This window comes from Notolepis coatsorum (assembly GCF_963971535.1).
Source record: "Notolepis coatsorum genome assembly, chromosome: 11".
NCBI classification, from domain to species: Eukaryota; Metazoa; Chordata; class Actinopteri; order Aulopiformes; family Paralepididae; genus Notolepis; species Notolepis coatsorum.
Window position 1 is genome coordinate 92,763,066 of NC_140175.1, and position 26,207 is coordinate 92,789,272.

General features: G+C 46.0%; 1 protein-coding gene across 2 annotated transcripts in view; it reads left to right on the forward strand.

The window, feature by feature from the left end:
• ctif (CBP80/20-dependent translation initiation factor) overlaps positions 1-26,207 on the forward strand; it is a 216,500-nt gene that overhangs the window by 53,878 nt on the left and 136,415 nt on the right. For both annotated transcript variants that reach the window (XM_084324355.1, XM_084324356.1), the window contains exons 5-6: positions 14,830-14,903; positions 25,403-25,510. In XM_084324355.1, coding sequence (XP_084180481.1) covers positions 14,830-14,903; positions 25,403-25,510 — 182 coding nt within the window. The remainder of the gene's footprint in view (positions 1-14,829; positions 14,904-25,402; positions 25,511-26,207) is intronic.

The following is a 26,207-nucleotide window of genomic DNA, read 5'->3' on the forward strand; positions in this document are numbered from 1 at the left end:
ACCCCTAACGGACCAACAAAGGCTGACTACCGTTCTTACCAAAACACAAAACCGTTCCAAACAAGAGTAATAATAAAACATCAACAAAATACCCCAATTTATAATCCTAACCTGACAGACAAATCCCCCCAACCTCCACCGCTTACCAAATGAGCCACAGTTCCGGCCGGAAACCGCGACTCTCATCAGGGAAAGGAGAAGTTGACCGTCAGAACTAAACATAGAACATCCCTCCCAAAAAAAAAATGACATTGTCTCTTCCATAACATTGAGCCCCAGTGTCCATCGCTCAGCCCCCCTTCCATGCCCACGCCATAGTCTCCTCACCGTATTGCCAAAAGTCACATTTTGCCAATACAGCAACCACCACGCCACACCTCCAGTCCCCGTAGAAGCATGTCCCCATGCCTGGACGGGAGGCACTGGTACCGACCTCACCACGTGTCCCCCCATCTTCGACGGGAGGTGCCCATCTTGCCCCCTGTGTTAGCCCCCCATTTGTCCCTCCAGTCCCCAGAACCGATCCCCAGACCACTTCTTCTCAATGCTTCCTCAGGCTCAGAACCGACACTCTGCCGATGCCCCTTCCCATTCCGGTTTGACCAGGACCACAAGTAAAATAAACAAAAAATAATAAAAAAATAAAAAACAATGCAATGATTTTCAATGGTTGCAATCTCTATGCCGAAGGATCATTAGAAAATCAGACTAAAATTCCTAGTTAAAGGAATAAACCACTCAGACCATCCCCCGTCACTCTTAAAGGAAAGAACCAACAAAAAGAAAATGTCCCTACCTCACCATACCCCTAATCCTCTATCCCCTCGTCTCCCTCTAAGGCAGCATAAAGCTGAGGATATGGCCCGATTTGTGGCTCAATCTCTTTCTGTCCCACCATCAGCATTTGGCTCGTTACGTGTGAAGTTACCAGCCTACCCAAGAGAGGCATACCACAACAGAAAAGGAGAACCAATATCAACCCTGCCACCCCGATGGATATCCCCGTCTGCATCACTATGCTTCCCCACTGTCCCAATCTTTCCAACACCCCACTCCCCCACCATTCTTCATTCCGGCCAGAATTCCCCCTCAACTCCTCCCTCAAATCCTTCAGCTTAGCCATGGCCTCGGAGAACTTTCCCCCTGGCCCCACATTCGTCGGAATGAATGTGCAGCAGTACTGTCCAAACATGGAACAGACTCCACCCTTCTCCGCCATTAACCAGTTCAGAGCCTGTCTATTCTGCCACGCCACCGTACTGGTCGCGTGCATCTGGTCCCCCATTGCATCCAACGCCTCCTCGGTGTAATTGAGATACCGCTGCTGATTGTAAAACAAATAGTTGATCCACCCGGTGTTCTTATTGACCGATATCCATGGCAGAATAGACTCAAACCCTGCCGCAATCTCATTCTTAGCCATGAACTCGGCTGGAATGCCCCTTGGCTGTCCTATGCTGTCCAGATACACCCTTGGGTCTGCCTTGTAGCTACGCTTCGTTCGAGAGATAGGAGACTCAGAAGGTCCTTCCGTCACTGATAATGGTAGGACCACCATTGGCATGATCGCCTGAACCCGGGCACATCTACCTGACCAATCTAAAGGAAGTGTATTCCTCAACCTCCTACCGCCGCAGAGCCAGTATTGGTCCGCCAGTGCCATATCCTGGACATGAAAAGGGCAAGCTACAGGCCGTGGGTTGGTATCCACTCCCTTTAACACGACCCCGTGTCCACACTTTCCTTCTTTCGTACAGTTAGTCGTGATGCTCCAAATAGTAGTGCACCGCCCCTCTGCCACCTCCCCTACATCCCGGGTCCCCTCCTTTTGCAAGCACTCGAAATCCTTGGTCAGCCATAGTTTGACACCTCTGGGTATTGGCAACCCCGTCGCTACCCCCTGCACACGTACATCCAATTTCCTACACCGTTCCCGCATAGTGACATCCTTGAAATCCGTGACGTTTCCTGCCGCCTTAAAACGACTAGAGCCGAGAAACCCCAAACACTCTGCCTCGCACCAAGGGCGACTATTATGGGGCCCCTCCCATGCCTCTGCGTCCCTGTCACACTGAGCCCAACTGAACTTCGTGCCCTTCACCAGCAGCCTATCCGGACGTGCCTTGGAGCAGACATAACAATCCTCTATCTGATTCTGCGCGCTCGTGTACTGGACCCACTTAAACCACTCATTCCCTAAAGCCGCCCTATACATCGGGTCAGCCTCCGGGTCTTCCTCGTCATAGTCATAGTCGCCCCCATCTTGTTCCCCGGAAGGAAGCAAACCCCTCAACCTGGCCCAGAGTGAGCCCACTGAGTCCCTCAACGTTCCGGCTGTCCTCTGGAACATATCCTGTCCCCCCACCTCTTCCGACTCAGTGTCCTTGACCTCCCTTTTTCCCCTCACCCCTGTCCCCTGTGATTGGTTCGGGACAGGCTCAACTCTCCTATCTACCCCCACTACCCGATGCTCGTTAGTATAATGGTAAGTATCCCCGCCTGTAACGGGGGAATGGTCAAAATCAAAAACATGCCCTTGCGGTCCTACGGGAAACACCCCGTTTGGTTGTAGTCTTATCTTCTCCCCCCCTTCCTCGATGGAGGGAAAAGGGGGCGCCTGATTCTGAGCCTGGTCATGAAAGTCTGCTGGTACTTGAGCCTGAGCGGGACCCCGTGGGACTCCTACCCACTCAAACCCGTCATCCTCAAGGACGGGTCGACCGTGACGGTTCTTAATGACGTCGTTGTGCCCGGCCGACCGTCCGCACACTGCTGCCAACATCTGCGGGAGCATCAGCAGGCACTGCACCTTCCAGTTGCCGTCTCGGACCCTCCATGTCGGGTTCTGCATAACTGCGATCGATTGTATCCCCCAAGAGATCGCCGCTGGCCTTTATGCAGTGATTGAAGTGGAACCAGGTCGCTGATCCCTTGACTTGGACTGCCGTTCCAGTCGATCGGATCACCTCGTACGGGCCCTCTCTCCGGGGTGATGACCACTTTCTCTTGTGGACCTTTACGAAGACCAAGTCCCCAGGGATCAGTCTCGGTTTGGTGGCTTCCTTCTCCGCCTCCTTCTCCCCCTTTCTCTCCTTTCTCTGCTCCTGTCGAAACACAGCTTCATGTATTTTAGTCACTTGCTGAAGATATTTTTTCAGATCTTGCTCAAAAATATCTAATGCCGGGCCCCTAGCCAGGTGTCTAAATGGCGGTGCTGGCATGCTGCGGCCTGTAAGCATTTCATGCGGTGTTAGCTGTGTTTGGCGGTTTACGCTGCTTCTAATAGCCATCAGAGCAAGCGGCAAAGCATCAATCCAGTTAAGCTTAGTTTGCATACAGATTTTCAACAGTTTGTTTTTAATGACCAGATTGGCCCTTTCCACCTTCCCCTGCGACCCGGGACTATAGACACAGGAAAGGCGCTGTCTTATACCTAATTTCTGCATCAGCCCTTTAACCACCTTGTCGATGAACTCGCGGCCATTATCGCTTTGTAATATCGTGGGAATTCCAAATCTCGGAATGACCTCGCGACACAGGAACTTGATCACTGTGTCCGCGTTCTTGTGTTTAGATGGAATGGCCTCAATCCAGCGACTAAAGCAGTCCTCTACTACCAGGAGGTATCGTTTGCCCTGCACTGGCGTTATCATGTCTGTATAGTCCATAATCAGATGTCTGAATGGTCCCTCAGGGAGGGGTGTGTAAGCCGCCACTGTCGGTACTCCTTTGCGCACATTGCCCTGTAAGCATGTTAAACACCTGGCTAGTGTAACGTCAATTTGTGCCTGAAGCTTTGGGGACCAAAATCCCATTTTCGTGATTCGTTTCAGGGTCTCTGCTCTTCCACAGTGATCAACACCATGAGCCTCAGGTATCACTAAGGACAGAAGATCGATGGAGGCGACTATCAAACCGTTATGACTCCTCCACAGACCATCTGCCCCCCTTACAGCCCCCCTCTCCGTCCACGACTGTTTCTCGGCCTGCGTGGCTGAGTCCTGAAGATCACTCAAATTATCCTCAGTTACCTCAGTCGTCAGTTCGGCCGCAAACATCAGAACAGCCGTGGACGGCACCGCAGCCGCCGCCTTCGCGGCCTCGTCCGCCGCGTTGTTTCCCGTCGTCACAAAGGACAGGTCTTTTCTGTGTGCCTGGCACTTTACGATAGCAATGCTTTTGGGCAACTTTACAGCCTGAATAAGCGCCACAACCTGCTTGTGGTGAAGGATCGGTGAGCCGTCCGATTTCTTAAAGCCTCTTGCCTTCCAAATGGCCGCGAATAGGTGGCATACGCCATGCGCATACGCAGAGTCTGTAAAGATGTTAACCGTGCGATCTTTAGCTATTATGCATGCTTCTGTTAGTGCTATTAGTTCTGCAAGCTGGGCCGAACATGGTTGCATGCATTGTCCGGCCTTTCTTGTTAGTGTTTCTCCGTTAGGTTTGCACTGTACGACGGCGTATCCTGACCTTAAATTTTCCCCCTCCCGATAGCAGGACCCATCCACAAAAAGTGAGAGTTCTGCTATCGCGAGCGGGTCGACTCCCAAATCAGGACGGAGTTTCACGAAAGCCTGTACCTCCACCTCACACTCATGCGGTTGACCCTCGCTCGGGAGTGGTACCAGATCCGCCGGGTTACTGCCGTGGCATGTTTTTATCGTAATGTCCGAGTACTGCAGGAGCCTCATGTAAGCCTGTTGCCGTTGGCTGGTCAGAACAAATTTGCCTCTTTCAATCAAGTTTGCCAATTTGTGATGTGTCCAAATGCAAATGTCATATCCCATTGTCACGGCCGTTGCCTTCTCATACATCAAATGTGCTGCGGCCAGGGCCTGATAACAAGGTGGCAGACCCTGCTCTACCGGCGAAAGAGCTCTAGAGTAATATGCTATCGGTTGTTTTTTCCCACTCCCCCCCTGTGTTTGAGTCAGGACAGCTGTCGCATGCTGCGCTCTATGTGAGACGAATAGGTGGAAACACTTCTCATAATCCGGCAGCGCCAGGGCAGGGGCCTGTAACAACAGACGCTTAATGTTTATGAACGCGTCCTCCCCCTCCTCGGTCCATGTCAAGGGAGCGCGAAGCTTGTCTGTACCCGCCTCTTTTATCATCATCCTCAACGGCGCTGTCGCTATCGTATAGTCCTCCACCCACTCAGAGCTGTACCCAGTCATCCCTAAAAACGTCATCATCTGTCGGACCGTCAATGGCCTAGGTGCCTTGGATACAGCTTCGAGCTGCGTGGGTGAGATGCTTTTTATGCCCTTTTGAATGACGCGAGACAAGTACTCAACTTTTGGCTGGCAGTACTGCAGTTTTGAACGGGATGCCTTGTGGCCTCCCACGGCTAATCCACTCAAAACTTTGATGGAGTCCTCATGGCACTGCTGACGTGTATCCGAGCAGATTAGAATGTCATCTGCATACAGTAAAACCGTGCTGAGTAGTGTGTCGCACACTCCTTGCAAGTCTTCCTTGAGCGCCTTCGAGAAGTAATGCGGCGAGTGCGCGAACCCTTGTGGCAACCGGGTGTAAGAGTATTGTTTCCCCCTGTGGGTAAAAGCAAACAGATACTGAGACTCTTTTTCCAATGGAACACTGAAGAATGCCTGCGTGAGATCAATGACCGTATAGTACTGCGAGCTACTCGGGATGTTTGTCAGGAGGGTGTGTGGATTAGCGACTTCCGCCTCTGGTCCAGACACCACGTCGTTCACCGCCCTCAAATCGTGTACCAGTCTGTACCTAGCCCTGTCCGCCTTTAGCACTGGGTGGATAGGTGTATTACATCTGGATTTGAAAGGGACGAGCACTCCCCCCTTTAACAGTCCCTCAATCTGATGTGATATAGCTTCATCCGACTCTGGCTTCATTGTATACTGTCTGATAAAGGGTGGTCTACAACCCTTCTTTAACCTGACCTTCACTGGCTGTGCCGACAATATTAGACCCACATCTGTGTCGTGTTTTGACCACAACCGTTCCGGGGTGCGCACCAACATGTCCTGTTCCAGCAAAGCATCCGCCTCTGGAATAACGCAAGGGTCTCCTGGTAATCTGATTACTTGCGGTTTTGCCAAAACTGAAAAGGAAATCATTATTTTTATGAAACTCCCATCTGCGCTGTTCCAAATTAGCGGAGATTCCGTGGAGACCCACCTTTGAGTCTCGGATTCCTGTATCATTGAACCTAGATGTTCGGATTCGTAACCAGGATTTATTCTCAGAGTGATGTGTGGGGCGGCGTCTCTTAGTCTATGTTGTTCCCGTAGATACTTACCCGTGTTAACCCTCAACGCCGCGCCCTGTCTCCCTACAATTATCGCAGATGAGTCAATCTGCACCTGCTCGGGCTGTCCCTGCAACCATGCCTTGTTCCTAACTAGGTCACTATTCGTCAAATATTGTAGTGTGCAATGTGCCTCCATGTTTGTTTGTCTAGACTGAGGCAGTTGGGTTTTCAGAAATGGCTCCCAGGGGGCACAGACCCTTTGCAGCTCTGCATCTATGTTGCCCAGCCAGAACACAGTGGCCTCTTTCTCCCCCGTCCCTTGTAGCATCATTTGGTACACGTCTTGTTCAATTTGAATCCCCTCAGGCGTACATAGGATTTTACAGCCTAGTTTACACATTGCATCTCGTCCCAAGAGATTGCGCGGGGTGCTGTCCGAAATTAATACAGGTATTGTTATGGTCTTGTTGTTATACGTCATAGAGATTGGATCTGATGTGGGTATTAATTGTGTTTTTCCCGAGAATCCGACCGTCCGAACATACTGTCCAGACTGGGGTAAGTGAGCGGCGTATTTTTGCTTTATGCAGGAAAAACCTGCTCCAGTGTCTGCCATCATCTCTGTTAATTTGCCCTCCACTAGGACCTGCAGAATAGGTTCTTGCTCAGCTCCCTTGGAAACCACAATCATTTGATTTCCCCCCGTCGCATTCTCTGGGCACCCCTAGTGATTACCCCCCTGGTTTCGGGGCCCTCCTGTCTCCCCCTGGTCGTGGGGCCCTTGTGACTCCCCCTGGCGCACGGGTCTTCCATACTCCGAGCCGGGACGGTATGGTTGCCTACATCTCATTTCCCTGTGTCCCTGCATGCCGCAGTTCCAACAGTGGAAACGGGGAAACTGTTGTTCGTTCCCCGGTCCCTGTGTAAACCGTGGGCCTGATTGCCCATTCCCTGCCTGCCGCCTGAACGCCTGGTTCTGTGAACTATAGCCATAGCTTCTCACTACCTGAGGTGCAGGCGGGGGTCCCTGGTCCTGCATGGGTGGAGAGGTCGCAGATGACACCATTACTGCCTGCAACCTCCTTTGGGGCTGCAGTTGTTGCTGAGTTAACTTCCTTGAGTCATTTCTATCCTGATCCCTGAGTTTCTGCTCCTGAGCCCTTTGCTTCTCCACACTATGTGTTACATGTGCACAGAACAAAGGATAAGTCATGTCCATTAACCCCACCACGTCTTCCAGTCTATTCTTAACCACCTCTGGAAGCCCTCTCATCACACTTTCTCTAAACATCGTTCTCTGCAACGGGTCAATCTCTGGGTTGTGTCCTAGCTCACCTCTCCACTCCTTCAGTACTTTGTTCACATAGGCGCCAGGCCCTTCCGTCTCCATTATGGGGTTGCCTGCCAGTTTTGCCGGATTAATACGTGATGGATATTGATTCCTGAGTTTGTACCACAACGCCGCTCTATGCGCGTTGAATATGTCTCCATCATGGGCCTGCGTGTCGCATGCCACTCGCATCGATGTGTCACCCATGATGTCCCGGCAGGCACCAACTCCTAGCAAACGCGTCAACAGGGATTTGACGTCACCTACTGCTAGCAGAAAAGATGACGTATTTTCCTCAAACTGCGTGATCCACCTGGAGGCTCCTTCTGAAAGGTCCGGTAGTCTTACTATTAAACCATCGATGTCTAGAGGTGACCATGGCATGTGAAAGATATCGTTCCCCTTTATTAGCAGGGGAAACTGGCCTGTGCTCGTCACACTTCCCACGAATGTAGGGGCGAAAGTCAGGGTTCCTGTAATGTTTCCTTTCTCCTGTCCTGGTTTTGTGTCATTCTCATCTTCCTCCTCATTCAACAGTTTAGTGTGGCCACACGCCCCGTGTTTCCCTGATGTCTGCTGTGCCACATTTTGACGGGCCTCTTCCTCTAACTTCCTCCCGACTCCCTCCCTCTGCCTGCCCAGGTTCTCTACCTCCTTTTCCTCTGCATCATACAACTTCCGACGTACTGTCTCGCCATATGCCGCCAGGTTTTTCGGATAGAGGTCCTGCGGGGTCAGTTTGGGAGGGGGGGTATCTCGCCTAAGGGAGGTCTCTGATCTAGCGGGGGTTTCTGACCTAGTGACGTGTTCTGACCTAGCAGGGGTCCCTAATTCCGTCTCCTCATATTCTCCTCTTATTGTCACAGTGCCCACCGGCAATTGCGTGACATAAGGTGGGGATGTTGGTTTCCCTATATCCGCCTCTCTCTGGTTTAGCGCTAAAGCTTCCTGCCTGTATGCTTGTGGTTACGAATCATTACATTCATCTCTTCGCATACGTCGAGATCAAAAGTACCTCCGGAAGGCCATTTTGTGTCCCCGGCCTTTGTACGCCTCTGCCAACGGACACCTACCTTGAGTATGAGGTTCTGTATGAGCGGGTTCCGGTCTAACAGTATGTCCTCTGCTGTATGCATCGTTGTTTAGTGTGTATATGTGTTTATTGTGTTGTGTGTGTGTGTGTGTGGTTGTACTTCAGCTACTACTACTCTACAACTACCACTCCTCTACAACTACCCCTCCAGGAACAACAGTTAACCTAGATCTACTCTCTACAACTACCACTCCAGGAACAACAGTTAACCTAGATCTCCTACTCTACAACTACCACTCCAGGAACAACAGTTAACCTAGATCTACTCTCTACAACTACCACTCCAGGAACAACAGTTAACCTAGATCTCCTACTCTACAACTACCACTCCAGGAACAACAGTTAACCTAGATCTCTACTACAACGCTACTACAACTCGGTGTGTGTGTATGTGTGTGACTGTGTGTGTGTGTGTCGGTGTGTGTGTGTGTTTGTGTGTGTGTGTGTGTGTGTGTGTGTGTGTATTGTATGTGTGTGTGTCTGTGTGTGTGTCGGTGTGTGTGTGTGTTTGTGTGTGTGTGTGTGTGTGTGTGTGTGTGTGTGTGTGTATTGTATGTGTGATTGTGTGTGTGTGTTTGTGTGTGATTGTGTCACAACCCGCTGTTTACCAGGACACAGGAATGTGTGTGTGTGTGTGTGTGTGTCGGTGTGTGTGTCGGTGTGTGTGTGTGTTTGTGTGTGATTGTGTGTGTGTGTGTGTGTGTGACCGTGTGTGTGTGACTGTGTGTGTGTGTCAGGAGAGAGAGAGAGAGAGAGAGAGAGAGAGAGAGAGAGAGAGAGAGAGAGAGAGAGAGAGAGAGAGAGAGATATGGCTGTGAATGAATTGAAGGAGAAGGGAAGAAGGGCTTTTTATGCCATCAAAAGGAAAATTCCAATTGACATCCTAATTAGGACCTGGCTCAAAATTCTAAATTCCGTAATAAATCAAATAATATTATATGGCAGTGAAGTGTGGGGTCCATTAACTAACCAAGATTTCCCAAAATGGGAAAAACACCCATTAGAAGTACTGCATGCAGAATTGTGCAAAAACCTACTTAAGGTCCACAGACACACTGCCAATAATGCATGCAGGGCAGAACTCGGCCAATACCCCCTAATCATTCAAATTCCAAAAGCGAGCCATAAAATTTTACACACACCTCCAATCAAGTGACCCCCACTCCTACCACTACAAAACCCTTCAGAGCCAAGAGATGAACCCAGATAAGAGTCCCCTCTGCCCGCTAGTCAGAAATCTCTGCCCACAAATGCCTCAGGACAGATACCAAAAAATCTGGCCCAACCAAATAACCTCAAAACAAAAAGAAAACTATATAGAATATTGGAACAAATCAACCAAATCTCAAAGTAAATTAGAATTCTATTTGACACTAAACAGAGAGTACACGGTGGCAGAATACCTGATCACTGTGAATGATATAAAATTAAGAAAGACATTGACACGGTACAGACTGAGTGGACATAGTCTAGCCATAGAAACAGGCCGTCACAGGCAGAACTGGCTGCCCAGAGAGGCCAGGCTGTGTTCACTTTGTCATCAGGGGGATGTTGAGACAAAACCTCACTTCCTACTATACTGTGAGAAATACAAGGATCTAAGAGAAGTTTTCTTCTACAAAATAAACAAAATTGATCCACAGCTCATCCATCTCCCCGATAACCAAAAGCTGCTACACATATGCGGGGAGAAAAGTCAGTGCACAGCACCAGCTGCAAAACATGCAGACGGCCGTCACACAACAAGAGAACAAGCCCTGTAAATACACGTATCTGGGTGGCCACATCTGCAAAACGACTACCCGATCGAATGACCACCCTGCAATTTAATATGTTTCTGTTGATTGTTTTACTTATCGCTAATATTATGGTATGTTTTACTGCTTAATAATATATATGCCACCGTTTGTATATTGGACCTGACCTGGCAACAAGTATGTTGATATTTCATGCCAACAAAGCCTACCCGAATTGAACTGAATTGAATAGAGAGAGAGAGAGAGAGAGAGAGAGAGAGAGAGAGAGAGAGAGAGAGAGAGAGAGAGAGAGAGAGAGAGAGCTATCTCTCTTGGCAGAACGCCCAGAATGAGCTATCTTCAGCAGTTTTTATTTTGAAAACTTGAGAGTCTTATCTACAGAGGACAGAAAGGCACAGTTATGTGTATATGTGGAGAGTGTCGTGTAAAGAAATCAGGAAAAAGGGAGATGCAGAGAAAAATTTGACCAGAGGTCGAAAACATGCAATTAAAATCGATTAGTGGCCGCTACTGTTAAAAAAGGAGTCGCCCCAGTGTAAAAACACCTCACCGTGTTCGTTTTAGCCGTCCTTCCCAGACCTCGTCAACACAGTCAGCTCAACTTTTCCCTCCCGCAGAAACTCTGACGGATATTTATAATAATAAGCCCAACGCTTACCTTGGTGTCGACAACCGGCAGAATTTCTACGGGAGAGGTCCGGAGCTGGCCGTGTGAGGGGGCCCGGCAGGGCGGTCTACAGGTCAAGGGTCACCAAATGTTGTGGAAAGGTTGTTTAACACAGCAGGAGACGATATTTCCAATTGTAACAAATAGGTAATTTATTTAAGAAAAGAAGTTCTTTAACAGCAAGAGCTATGGGTCAAAGAAGATCACCACGGCTTGAACAAAAAACACTCTGTCCTGGATCCCTTTGCCTGTCCCTAAATCCCCTCTCAGTCCTGCCCCCCCATGACAGATATCATGACGTATCACATCATGTCAGATCTGACATGACGTACATTAAGATGATACGTAGATTTAACATCGGAGAGAGAGAGAACATGAAGAGAGATAAGCAAGATATGATATCCACACACGATATGATGTAAAACATTAAGAACATCGAAGAGAGAGTGAGATGTGTGTGTGTGTGTGTGTGTTTGTGTGTGTGTGTGTATGTGTGTGTGTGTCTGTGTGTGTGTGCGTCTGTGTACAGACGTGTGTATTGTATGTGTGTATTGTGTGTGTGTGTCTGTGTGTGTGCGTCTGTGTACAGACGTGTGTGTATTGTATGTGTGTATTGTGACACAGGGAATGTGTGTGTGTGTCGGTGTGTATGTCTGTGCGACTGTGTGTGTCTGTGTGTGTGTGTGTGTGTGTCTGTGTGACTGTGTGTGTCTGTGTGTGTGTGCTGTGTCTGTGTGTGTGCTGTGTATGTGTGTAAGAGAGAAAAGACACAAGATTAGAGCACACGATATGATGTACTGAAATGTCCATCTGCTATCTTGAGGCTGTTTTAAGAACATCAGCCAGACTGTCGCCCTAGTGTCTTTGAGCCCTGCTAGTTGACCTATATTAAACTAGTCAAGACTAACCCCTTTCCTACCTCCACCCTCGTATACACATTTTCCACAACAATACCTATATTTATTGATTGAAAATCTTTATTTATCCCTGAGGGGAGATACTGCTTAGAAGTTAATAAGATTATAATTAGCTTCTAATACACGTCCTATAAAGAAAATCACTGTACATCTGTGTCAACAAAGATGATAAGGTGCTGGACAATATCATATTGACTTGAAGGGAAACGATGACTATACGTTTTTATAAAAATAAATGTTTTTATTTTGTTTTGTTTCGTTTTTTTGTTAAACATTGAGTTTCTTGTTTTTTTTTTTATTTTTTTTCCTTTAAACTAGTGCTGTCAGGCGATTAAAAAAATGTATCTAATTAATTACAGGATTTGTAATTAATTAATCTAATTAATCACATTTTAATCGCATAACCATTTTATGCCTGATGTTCTATATTCTATAATCATATTTCAAATTGCATGTGTCCGGATGGCAGAATTCAGTACTGTATCTACAAAACCTTCTGTTTAATCATCTTCCATCTATTAATTTGCTTAGATTTTTCAGGTCTGGTCAATTTGAGCATAGTGTTATTCACAGTCAAAGATAATTTTTTTTTTTTATTGATATTCTCATTTGGTTCATTACAATTTACTCAAGCCTAGTAACAGACACAGTATTTCGGACACTGGGAATACATTCCCTGAGATCCATAGATGTCCCTAGAATCAGATACCAAGAACATGCAAATGGACCATATAAAAAAAAGTCTGTAATGTGTATTCTACGTTCTTATGGAATGAATGAGATAAAAAAAAAAAAATTAATAAAAAAAAAAAAAAAAAAAAAAATTGTAATTAATTTTGAGTTAATTTTCATAACGCGATAATTTGCTGTGTAATTAATTAATCTAATTAACGCGATAAACTGACAGCCCTAATTTAAACATAATCTCAGGACAACAGCCAGGCTCCTAGACCTTTAGCGTGCACCCCTGCACACCTGTACAGTACTCTTAAAATGCTAATCTACAGTACATGGATATTGTCAGCTATTCTCAGTCCTATTAAACAAGTACCAGTCACTTCATCAACCTTTATTTATTCTCGAAATTACAATTTTCAATGTAGTCGAGACTCACAGACATTTCAATGCACACATTTCTACAATATAACAATAATAAATATTAATAACTATCTACATAGTACTCTCAGTCCAGAGTGCACCACAGCAATTAGTATAAAAATTAACATAGGCACAAAATCAGCACACAAATTGACAAAATAAAAAAATGTCAGACATAAGAATAGGTATAAAAGACAATAAAAGTAGTGCAATGTAAGCGTGCAGATTTAAGAATAGGCATAAAATAAGTACAATAGTACAATGTCGCTCGAAGGCATGTGAACCCCCCCGGAACAGTCAGTCCCCCAAACACCTCACACATCAATCTCTACCACATCCCCATCCAAGACACACCCCCCGATAAGACACGCCATGACCAAAGGAAAACACAAACAGCCCGCGCGCCACTCACACCGCCATGCACGGTGATGGGGATGCCAACCCCGCGGGCCGCTCCATCTACCCCGGCCCCGCTTACTTCCTGTTTGTTTGTTTGTGTGTCTGTTTTTTTTAGTCTTGTACTGAATAAACCAAGCAGTGGCTCCAAATTTTGTCAATGATATGCTATTGTTGCACTGGCGATGTACAGTAGGTTACTATTTGTGTTATTCTGAGAGAGGGTGTTCAGGATTCCTGGCAATTTCCCGGCCCATTGTATCAGAATCCTCCTTATTACTAGATGTACTGTGTGTTTCACACAGAGACAGTGTTGTTGCAAATAATCTCTATGAACGGGTATCTGCGTGAATGCAGATTCTGTAGGCAAGGGACAAGGTTTTGATATCGGAAGCTGTTGTGGTTTCTGTTTGTAGTCCGGGTCATATTGACCAATCATGTTTGAGCGCGGATGGCACTTGAAATGTAGGCGGCGATCTCCACAGGAACAGTCCATGTGGGAGGAGCCAAAGAGGCGGAATGCATTGGCCGAAATGTCATCTGGATCTAAAACACTAAGGGGCTAATTCACAAAGAATGGATTGCGTGCGCTAATAGCACCCTTAACCTCAACTGCGCGCGTTTAGCGTTTAGGTATCTGCTCCGTCTTTGCGAGCCATTCACTAAGGATATTTCATGGATGATACACTAGCGCAAACACTCCCATAGGTGTGCAATTTGCTCCTGATTTGCTCCAGCGCAGTTGGCTTGCGGAGCAGTTTGGCCGATATCAGGAAGGGGAAGAAATAAACCCGAAATGAGGCATAGACATAACAGTATTTTTCACCATTTGCATTTCGTTTATTTCATATTGTATTTAGTTTACTTCGTAATGTATAGAGCTCGCTTAATTTGGATTTTCATGACACAATGCATCCTTTGTTTTTGTCACTATCTTTCGTCATTGCATTTGTTTGTCATGTCCTATTCCTATTTAATTTTTTACTTATAAATAATAATAATAATAATAATAGATCAAATTTCTATAGCGCCTTTCATAGAACCCAAGGTCGCTTCACAATCGAGACAAAAAATAGGGCTAGGGAAGTAGGGGAAAAAGGGGATGAGGGCAGGTAAGGGATAATGGACCTAATCTAATCTAAACTAACTGATGGGGAAAAGCCTTGGTGAAGAGGTGTGTTTTTTTTTTTACTATATTCTATTGTGCTATATTTCATTTAGTTTATATCCCATTTAATTGTATTCGACCTCTGGTGGTGGTGTGCTCTCTTCTAGGAAAGGTCCGATTCAGAGTGTGACTTGTTCCTTGGTGTGTGTGTGTGTCTTCTTTCAGAATGGGAACAGAGAAGGTTCCCTGGATATCCTGGGGACTGACATCTGGGCTGCCAACACCATGGACTCCCACGGGTAGGTAGCCACCTGACGCTAACTGACTGCATAATGATGATGCTACTGTAACTGACCAGCCTGGATTCAAACTAGGGTGGAAACCAGGCTGGTAGGTTTGTCTACTCGATTGGATACTTTAGCATCCAAACTCCCAAGATTTGTTTTTAATTCCATTGGGTATGGTAGAATAATGAAAGTGGTTGGTGAATTTGTGAATCAAGGAGCCATTGATGTGGCTGGAAAAAGTTAATTTTGTGCCCTGATTCTAAGCATGCTCGGTCTGTGGAGGGTCATATGATTTGGGGTTGAGCTGAGACCTGGAACTATTGGTCAGTCTCTCACTCACTCACTCACTCACTCACTCACTCACTCACTCACTCACTCACTCACTCACTCACTCACTCACTCACTCACTCACTCACTCACTCACTCACTCACTCACTCACTCACTCACTCACTCACTCACTCACTCACTCACTCACTCACTCACTCACTCACTCACTCACTCACTCACTCACTCACTCTGTTTCTCTCTCTCTATCTTTGCTCCATCTCTTTCTTTCGGTGCCACAGTGGCGCGGATAAGCTATTCCTTTTTTGATCCCCTTGGGGAAATTCGGGCATCATAGCAGCATGGAGGGGAGGTACAGGTATGGGCAGGGTAATAGTAGAAGGACATACGCAGTAGAAGGCAATAAAAATTTTTCTGAATATAGAAATATGAGAACAAATAATCAGTGTAAACAAAGATGCAGATGAGGGTCTGTAACTACAGCATGTAACTAAAGCACTGTTGCCTCACAGCAAGGAGGTCCTGTGTTCGTGCCTTTCTGTGTGGATTTTGCATCTTTGGGTCAAAAGACATGCATGGCAGGTAGGGGTGGGGGGGAAAAATCGATATGTAGTAGTATCGCGATACTTTGCGTGGCGATACTGTATCGATACAGGGACGCCAAGTATCGATATTTAATTATTCATAAAAAATATATATATATTTTTTTTTTGTATAAGGAAGTTGCATTGTTCATTTCAATACCTGTAATAGTACAGTAGTCCACACACACGTGCATTCAGTTAAATTGGAATATGACTGTAATACAAACAGTTCAATCTGTCTGCTTGAGAAAATACCATGTTCTGCAATAAAAATGATTGAAGTGAGATGAACAGACTGAACTTTATTTTATTAGATAAAACATGTTGACAAAGTTTTACTTTGCAGTTGAAAAAAGGTAATAAATTAAATGTGATCAAAAAAAAATTAAAAAATATATTTTTTGCAATACTCAGCGTATCGCGATATATTTAGTATCGCGATACTATCGTATCGTGACGCAAGTATCACGATAGTATCGTATCGTGAGGTCTCTGGCGATTCCCACCCCTAATGGCAGGTACACAGCCCAAGGTGCCGGCATTAACAAGTGGACTTGGTCCCGGAGCGACTGAGAGAATCAATTACTTAAACTCATCTCTTCCTCAGTTCAACACAGAGTTTTATTGGCATGCCGGTGCAAGTCATCTCATATTACCAAAGCAAACAGAAGAAGCAGAAGAACAATATAATGATACGATAGAACAATATAACAATAAAAAAAATAACATGATTCCCCTTCACTTGTCGCTTAGTTATAGTCTGATCGGAGAATGGATCATGTTCCTAGGATTTATTTCTTAGAACTGGGTCCTCATGTCCTTCTCATGCTGCTGTGAAACAGTGAATGAGTCTTGTTTCCATCTATTCCTGTTTGCAAAGCTGACACAGCCTGGCTTCTCTAGACACCCAGGTCTGACTCACCCAAGCTGTGGTTAGTCTCTCTCACTGTCTTTCTCTCTCTCTCTCTCTGTCTCTCACGGTCTCTCTCTGTCTCTCACGGTCTATCTGTCTCTCTCTGTCTCTCTCACTGTCTTTCTCTCCCTCTCTCTCTGTCTCTCTCTCTCTCTTTCTCTCACGGTCTCTCTGTCTCTCTCTGTCTCTCTCACTGTCTTTCTCTCTTTCTCTCACTGTCTCTCTGGCTCTCTCTGTCTTTCTATCACTGTCTCTCTCTCTCTTTATCTCGCTGTCTTTCTCTCTCTGGCTCTCTGTCTCTCTCTCACTGTCTTTCTTTGTCTCTCTCTCTCCGCTCTCTCTCTCTCTCTCTCTCTCTCTCTCTCTCCGCTCTCTCACACTCTTGCTCTCTCTCTCTCTCTATCACTGTCTCTCTCTCTCTTTATCTCGCTGTCCTCTCTCTCTCTCTCTCACTCACTCACTCACTCACTCACTCACTCACTCACTCACTCACTCGCTCGCTCGCTCGCTCGCTCGCTCGCTCGCTCGCACACACACACACACACACACACACACACACACACACACACACACACACACACACACACACACACACACACACACACACACACACACACACACACACACACACACACACACACACACACACTCACTCACACACAGCCTCACAGCCTCACAGCCCCAGCTGGTCATAACTACTCATCCTCATCAAGCTGCTGTCTCACTTCCTCTTTTCCCTCCCAGTCTCCCTCCCTTTCATTACACCTGTCAGTTGAATCAACCCCTGGAGAGTTGTTTTATATAGTTCTATGTGTTATATAGTTCTATGGGTTCTATGCGGCGTTGGTTCAGTTAATTGTGGGGGAGGTGAGAACGCCTCGATCAATTCTGGTTCAGCAACCAAACCACTGCACACTGGTCCCGTCCGCCTGTTCAAGGTGTTCTCTGTCCGCTTCAGAGAGGCTCCTGGAGCAGCTTGTTTGGCTATATCCCTGGGGGGGGGGGGGGGGGGACAGTGGCTCAGGAGGTAGAGTGGTCGTCTGGTAATCATGAGCAGGTTGGCACCTTGCACGGTTGCCTCCGCCATCGGTGTGTGAATGTGTGAGAGAATGGGTGCAAGTGAGGCATAAGTTGTAAAGCACTTTGGACAAAAGCACTATATAAATGCAGTTTATATTGTTAATAAGTACATAAGTTGACACAACGGTAATGTGGACAATGAAAACAGCATTAAGTGATATTCAATACTGAATTAAGTGCAAAAGGCAAGATTCAGTTTATTCACATAATTAAGGCTGTTGCTCCTGATTACCATTTTGTTTAGGCTGCGATGCTTCAGTAGTAATTATAATGATCATGGAATAGTCAAAGCTCCATTGCAGTGGGTAAACAATATCTATGGGGTAGAACTGAGAAGAACTGATTTTAAAAATTAATGTTAGCTTATTATTTATATTAGCCATTTCTTATGCTGATATAGTAATCAACTAAATATAATAATAATAAAAAAAACACACACAACCAAAAATAAAGAAAGAAATAATTGAAATAGGGATTTTGACAGTGATTACTATTGGCAGCGATAAGCATCCAGGCCCGCCCTACACATCATCATCATCTGTTTATTTCACAGGTTCCTCCTCCTATAAATAGCTGACCTGCGTGATTGTGACAATTTAAACTTTCAGGTGTGAAAACGCCCCTTAGATGAATAAGAGACTACAGCCGGTGTGTTTTTTTGAGCAGTTTCTTTTGGTTTGAATGTATTCTGCCAGCAGCTAAGTTTGTAGCTCTGCTGGACGCTGGAGAGCAGTATCACTATAGTATCACTATAGTATGTATCACTGAGTGCAGACAGGAGGACAGGAGGTTGAAGGGGATGAGAGGGCTGGTGACGGTGGCTCGAAAGCAGAGATTTGCTCTTTCTGGAATGATATAATAGGCCAACACAGCATGTAACTAAAGCTCTATGCGGATTAAGTGTGTGTGTGTGTGTGTGTGTGTGTGTGTGTGTGTGCGCGGGTGTGCGGGTGGGTGTAGGAGTGTGTGTTTGTTTCTTTGTCTGTCTGTGCGTGTTTACATGCTTGCATCCTTCTCAACATGCTTGTCATCCCTCGCTCAGCTCTTGTATAACAGGTTCCTGAAAGGAGGTTTCTATAGAACCAGAGGCTTGTAAAAAGAGAAGGGGGGGGGCAGACAAAATAAAACCCTGCAAGGGAACAAATGGAAAAGGAAAATGACAAAAAAATCAGTCGGCGTAGCTGGAAGCGGAGGCTGGCTGCCATGGTAACCGCTAACTGCATAGCAGCCCCGCCTCCCTGAGTTCCGGCCATGCTGGCATATATGAGGACACGCGGAAGTGGATGAAGCTGGCGTGGCTGGATGATGCAAGGCATGTTGTTCCTACATCACATGGGCTACCCCCCCACACCCCACTTTATCAGCCAATCACACGCTGGTATAGACACACCCATCCACAGTCATACGGCTTGACTGTAGAGTAGGACTAGTTAAAGGGATAGTTCACAATTTTGGAACCCGTCCCTAACCCAGTCTCCTACCGACGATCATGCTGGTGATCGGTAGAGTCCTTTCTCAGCGCAACCAATTCTGCTCTTCATACTAGGGATTAGGGTTGGGTACCGTTCACATTTGAACCGATACCGTTGAATCGATACCGGTACACAACGGTACTTTAGTCTCTAAAATTTGTATCTACCTACCTCAGTTGTAAAAAAAATTGTCCAAACTTCAAAGATTTATTATCATTATTATTTATTTAGAACAATTTGTTAATAATATATGTATATATATATATACACACACATATCTTTAAATAAGAAATTATGTTTTACAAAAAAACAAGTATAAAGCGATTAAACAGAGGCACTCTAGCAGCAATGAACTATTCTGCTGAACTAAAAGGTACCTGAAGATGCTGAACAACTGCTTTGTTGTTGTTGAATCAAGTCAAATCCTAGGTAAGCTGTATTGTGCACGTGAACGTCGACATGCACACTCTATATTTTTTTTTAAAAATTGTGCATTACCGAAATGTAGTGGCACCGGTGGATCTCACGTGAATCGGTAGTACCGACGTGATTCGGTCGATACCCTTAAAGGTACCAGATTCGGTACCCATCCCTACTAGAGGATGGGCCTGGATTTTCACTAAGCTCCAGGTCTCTCCGCTCATGGAACGGCTTGTCTCCGTAATCAGTAGTGTCTATGAACACTATGCAAAGTGGGCGACATGTTGTTGGCATCATTTGGGAAATGCACAAACCGCTGTTTTGATCTAGGACTGGGCTAGTTCTATTCCAACTAGGGTTGTCAACAAATATTCTATAGTCAAATTAATAATGAAATTGTAGAAGAAAAAAAACATACATTAGATTGTGGGGGGGGGGGGGGGGGGGTGGCAGCCTCCAGCTGTCTTCCTCACGACTTCCCGCGTCGCCTGAATGCAGTGCATGACGGACAGGAGACACGCGATATAATCACTTTTATCTAGTGGAGCTGAAGAAGAATAATACTATCTAACTAATAAATCTATTTTATATAGCGCTTTTCCAGATGCGCAACGACGCTTTACATGGGTAGAAGAAACAAAACTATGGCAAAACAAAAACAGAACAAAAATAATACATGACAAAATAAAATAAAAACCCACACAATTAGAGGTCAAAAGCAAGATTGAAAAGATGTCAGGGTGTTTGCATCACGGATATGGCTGGGGAGGGCATTCCAGAGGGAGGGGGCAGCAGCAGCAAAGGCCCTGTCGCCCCCCAGGTCCGGAGCTTAGTCCTGGGAGGTGTTAGGAGGTTGGCAGACCTAAGGCGACGGGTGGGGCGTGTGACGGTGGAGGAGGTGGGACAGGTAGGGAGGGGCAAGGTTGTTGAGGGCTTTAAATGTGATGAGAAGTATTTTAAATTGTATCCTGTATTTGATCGGAAGCCAATGGAGGTCGTGGAGGACAGGGGTGATGTGATCAGAGCGACGGGTGGAGGTGAGCATGCGGGCAGTGGTGCCAATAACGGGCAGAACGTGCCGATAACGACTGCATGGCGTGCTGTCCGGGGGCTCAGAACTCCACTCTGAGCGATCTAAAAAGCGGTTGGAAGTTGATCAACTTGTGGAACCTCGAGACAAAGTATGCAAGCTAAGTAAACTACAGCTGATCTACCTTCTTTTTTTATGCTAACACCACTTTGGGAGTTCTAGCGTCAAGAATATAAGTAGTCTACTTTTTTTTTACTTTTTTTTATTGCACTTTATTGTAAATCATCCCTCAGGGTAAAACTTCTAGATATTTAATAATGAATAGAGACCGAAGCGTCATGCAGGTCCCCAATGGTTTGATGACTATTTCCTGTTTCATGTCAAGGAAGAGATATTGTTCCATGTTTATCACACCTTGCTTGGAGGCGAGTTCCTGTCTGAATTTCCGTTCTATATGCCATAAACGTCCCTTTGTTTGATCTCGCTCCAAGAGGCCGCCCCTTCTCAATCTAGCACCTATTTCTCCTCACTCACTGAGAGGTAATACATTATTCTATATAATGTTGGTGTAGGTATGTTGATCTTAACACTTTGACGACCGAGCCTCGCCATCTAATATGTGGCTGGAGGACAACGCTTTGTAAACAAACCGATGTACTTTTGGACAGCTATATATATACTTTATAGTATTGCTATCTGTCCATTCTCATTGTCACTTGAGTGCATAAACCGTGCCTTCATAATGGCTTAAAGAAAATAAAAATCCATCGGTTGGTTGTCATTTTATAGCGCCGTGAATATAAGCTTTATCGCAGTTTTCGTCTCGTATTTTTTCTGGAAAGCTATTTATAGGGCTAAAGGCTAGTAACGTTATATCGAACGGCATTTCTGTTGTATATATACGAATGAAATAAAACAAACTGCTTATCATCCGGACTATTACAGAGCATCTATGGATGAAATGGGGGCGGCGGGGGACGCCGATTAGTATTGATTAGCAATACAGTGTGCGTTCAAGTAGCAACATTCACTGATCGATCGCTTGCGTTTTACAACAATGTCTGATCCGGCTGTAATTTGGGTGAAGAGTGTCCTACTGTCAGCCCATGTGATCGCCGGCAGCATTTCCCCATTATTCATCGGCATCTGGTAGATCGATATGTCCATTGGCTGATCATAAATCCCATTATTCCAGGCTGAAATCTGCGCTTCGAACCGTGATCAACGGTGGAGGATGTTCGCTTGGGATCCAGGCTCATATGAAACGCCCATAGACAGTAAAAGATTTTTTTCCCCCATTCGCCCTCAATGATACTGCAGTGGAGCGATGGCGCCCCTAAGAGGATCTGGCCGGTATTGCATGTTGCAGAAATCACATATGCGGGTAGATCTGCAGAGTCGATCGGGGACGTTGATACGGTGATTAATATGGAATAAAACAATAACAACTTGCCACGAGTTAACTCGTGGCTCTGGTCCACAACGCATGGCACCGAAACCCAAGTTAACTCGTGGCTGGTCCTCATTGTGTTAAAGGTCATGTATTTTGTTTACATAATGTGCAATAATAGATTAGAACAAATGGTTCGAACCTATGTGATTTTTTAGAAGTAATACTCGAATGTAATTTCTGTCCAATTATGACAGCCCTAATTCCAATGTAACAAACATTTTGTGATACTAGCAGTGTTGTTTTCCTGCAACAACTCACACCTTGCGGTAATAGGGTTAACAGGAAGACAATCAATATTATAATAAATATATGTATGCTACAATATACACAAATATATATTATGAATAATGTAAACAGTATACACAAGGTGCAGATGAGCGTATATACGGTATATTCGGTCATAATATCCGTCATGGCCCATGCAGGGTTTAGTGGAGTTCGACACACTGGTTAACTCTTTCACTGCCACACGACAGCCGGTTAACCCTTTCACTGCCACACGACAGAAGGTTAACCCTTTACTATCACACAATCGACGGTAAGAATAGAGCCTGTATATTGGCTTATCACAGACGATGTATCTGTATTGTGTTGGCCGTTATGAAAACTTTTTATGGTTTTACAGAACATAATGCAGGGCTCCATTTCACTTGCATTTTGCGATGGAAAATAGATGTGTGAGAACCAGAAAAATTATTTAGGAGCACATGTGTGAGTAAAGATTATATCCTACAAGCTGACAGTACAATTCCCCCCCCCCCCCCATCCCTTCACTGCATATAGGTCCAGTGTGTCCCACACATAGGCCTGACATTTTAGACGTTACGATATCTAGCTACTCACCCCTGCGTTCGGCGTTGCCCTGTGACAACTCCTCTCGTGAGTTCCACTGTTTGTATGTGGAGTGAAAACCGTACGCTGTTTGTGTGTGAGCCAGACAGCCGGGGCCACTCCCACCGACAGACAGGGTCCAATGGAGGAAAGAGATCTGTGAATTTTGTCAGCATTAGTCATCATAACACCATTGGAATGCATTGGAGAAATGTCACATTCTTTATCAAAATAATGGCTCAATGAATCATCGGATATGAGTCAGGAGGTCTGTTGAGTCCAGCCCGAGGTCCAACAAAATAGCAATGAATCGGATCCAATCGGGGCAGTTGTTGGCGTTTGAAGTGCTGCTTTCACCCCAATGACACTAATTCAAAGAATGTTCTTGCTCCTAAATAATGAACAACTTATCCATAATAATATGTGATGGTTTGAGTGAGTATCATGCTGTAGTTTAAGAGCGAATCGTTCCTTTTTTTACGCAGGGGCATTGCATCGATCCACAGTAAACGGTACACACAAGGTGCAGTTATACACAAGGTGCAGTATACACAAGGTACCCTAACTGACATGATATACGTCATACATTATAGTCCGTGCAGGTTTTGGTGGTTAAGAGTCAGACACACTTAGTGGTCAGAATAGTTCTCGACTTCTGCAGCCATGGGTTCTCCAGCTGCTGGCAGCAGTCCATGCCCACAGTTGTGGAGCCTGATGGCCACTGGCACGAAGACTGGCCGAGGCGGTTAGTGAAGTGTCAGGGGGGGGGGGGGGATCTGTGGCTGAATATGCTCCTCATCTTTGCTAGCTCCTCATAGAGCTTGTTCAGTTTGTTGGTGTCCCTTGAGTTGAAGTAGTTGATGGTATTATTCCCACTCTGCGGATGCAAGGGAGTCCATGTCAGAGGGAGAGGGTGGAGCCCGGGGACAACCATAGGAGAATGGATCACATAGACATGATGTGTGTTGGGTTTATTACAGGACCTGTGACCCCGTGGCTGGGGGCCAACACAAGCAGGTAGACACCCCACAACCGGCCACTCGATCCATTAAACCCGGCCTAGCGTAGCTAGCTGCCCAGAGAGCAGCAGCCAATATCGGCTTACAACAAACAAGCTTTTTAGTGGGTATCAGATTGATGGCTGGACTGGATCCCAGTCAATGGTGTGCGTGTGTGTGAGTGATGCAACCCATTGTTGTACATATGGCATGGTCTGCTTTGCCCAGTAAGGCGGCTCCCAAGCCCAGATTAAGTGCCCAATTAGCGGTCTTGCTTTTGGGGGACTTTGAGGCTGTTGACAGGAGCGGGATGAAGTGGCTCGGATTAGAGTGATCGTTATCTGTATGATCATTATAGTGTCTTTTTCACCGAACATCTGTCGACCAAAGGAGATACTTCCTTTTGTGTTAATCGAAACGGATAGTAATCCCCTTTCATTTATTCCCCCCCCCCCTTTACTATCCCTTATAAAGTTGACGTGTTATTAGTTTGTTTAAAATAAAGCATACACCCACCCGCCCGACAAGTAACAATAGTAACAGCAAAAAATGTATACACATACATACACACATACATAAAATAAATAAATGATAATATCATAATGATAATAAAATAAAATAAAATAAGATAAGTAGTACATTCTATTCTAATAGCATGTTTTCCAAATAATAATAATACAAATTAAAAGTTAAATAAAAACCCATCACAATGTCATCTCCTCAGCCATGCACGGTCAAGCAGTACCAGAAAGGTAGATGGAGGAAGGGGGCCATGGGATCAGGGGGTTGGAAGGAGGGGGAGACTTAACTTCTTAACAGGTGGGTTACCGCCGTCGGGCCGACGTGCCCGTGGGGGCGCCGAACGCACAAAGTCACGGCACTTTGCGAGCGTCTAGCGGCTTGGGGGGCCGCATTTTTCAACGAATGTATAAATGACCCTTCGAAAAATCTATTTGTTGCCGTTCGAACGCCACCTCACTCGACCAAATCCGTGCCTCGGTTCTCGAGTTACATGACGATATGTCAGGCGAGCGTCTTTTTTTACCAGATACTTCCTTTTTGTTTGTTCATCGAAACGGATAGTAAATTTCCCCTTTCATCCCAACTCAACTATGTCGGTGTTCCTCGGTCAGCCTCGTTGGCACTGAAACGTGTCATTTAATATCTACCTGCCACCGACCATCAGACGGATTTTCCCGGCACCTCTGTGTGTCTGTGCTTCCCTGTCCATCTACCCGACCGCTGCCAAGTCCCTGTCTTTACCCCTCTGTCCCTGGGGGCGCTAGCTGTCTCTGACACTTAAACTCATCTTTACATTTCCTTGTGTTTGTGTTTGTGCGTGTGTGTGTGTGTGTGCATGTGTGTGTGTGTGTGTGTGTGTGCGTGTGCAAAGGCTGCTGGATGTCCCTAAGTCTCTGCCTGTCTGCCTGTCTGTCCGCCGTAGGGGTGCCGGCTGGGACGTACAGCCGGAGAAGTTGGACTTCAGCCACCTTCACCGGAAACACTACCGAGGAGGAACACAGAGGCACCTGCCGCACATCGACCGAGAGGGGTGAGCAGCACCGGGGAGGTCAGGGGTCGGGGTTCAGTTTCCTCTTTTCTCTTTTATTTTATCCTCTGCTCTGTTCTGTTCTGTTCTGCTCTGTTCTGTTCTGTTCTGTTCTGTTCTGTTCTGCTCTGCTCTGTTCTGTTCTGCTCTGTTCTGTTCTGCTCTGTTCTGTTCTGCTCTGTTCTGCTCTGCTCTGTTCTGCTCTGTTCTGCTCTGTTCTGCTCTGCTCTGTTCTGCTCTGTTCTGCTCTGCTCTGCTCTGTTCTGCTCTGTTCTGCTCTGTTCTGTTCTGTTCTGCTCTGTTCTGTTCTGTTCTGCTCTGATCTGTTCTGCTCTGTTCTGCTCTGCTCTGTTCTGCTCTGCTCTGTTCTGCTCTGTTCTGTTCTGCTCTGCTCTGCTCTGCTCTGTTCTGCTCTGTTCTGCTCTGCTCTGTTCTGCTCTGTTCTGTTCTGTTCTGCTCTGTTCTGCTCTGTTCTGCTCTGTTCTGCTCTGTTCTGTTCTGTTCTGCTCTGTTCTGTTCTGTTCTGCTCTGATCTGTTCTGCTCTGTTCTGCTCTGCTCTGTTCTGCTCTGCTCTGTTCTGCTCTGCTCTGTTCTGATCTGTTCTGCTCTGTTATGTTCGGTTCTGTTCTGTTCTGCTCTGTTCTGCTCTGCTCTGTTCTGCTCTGTTCTGTTCTGCTCTGTTCTGCTCTGTTCTGTTCT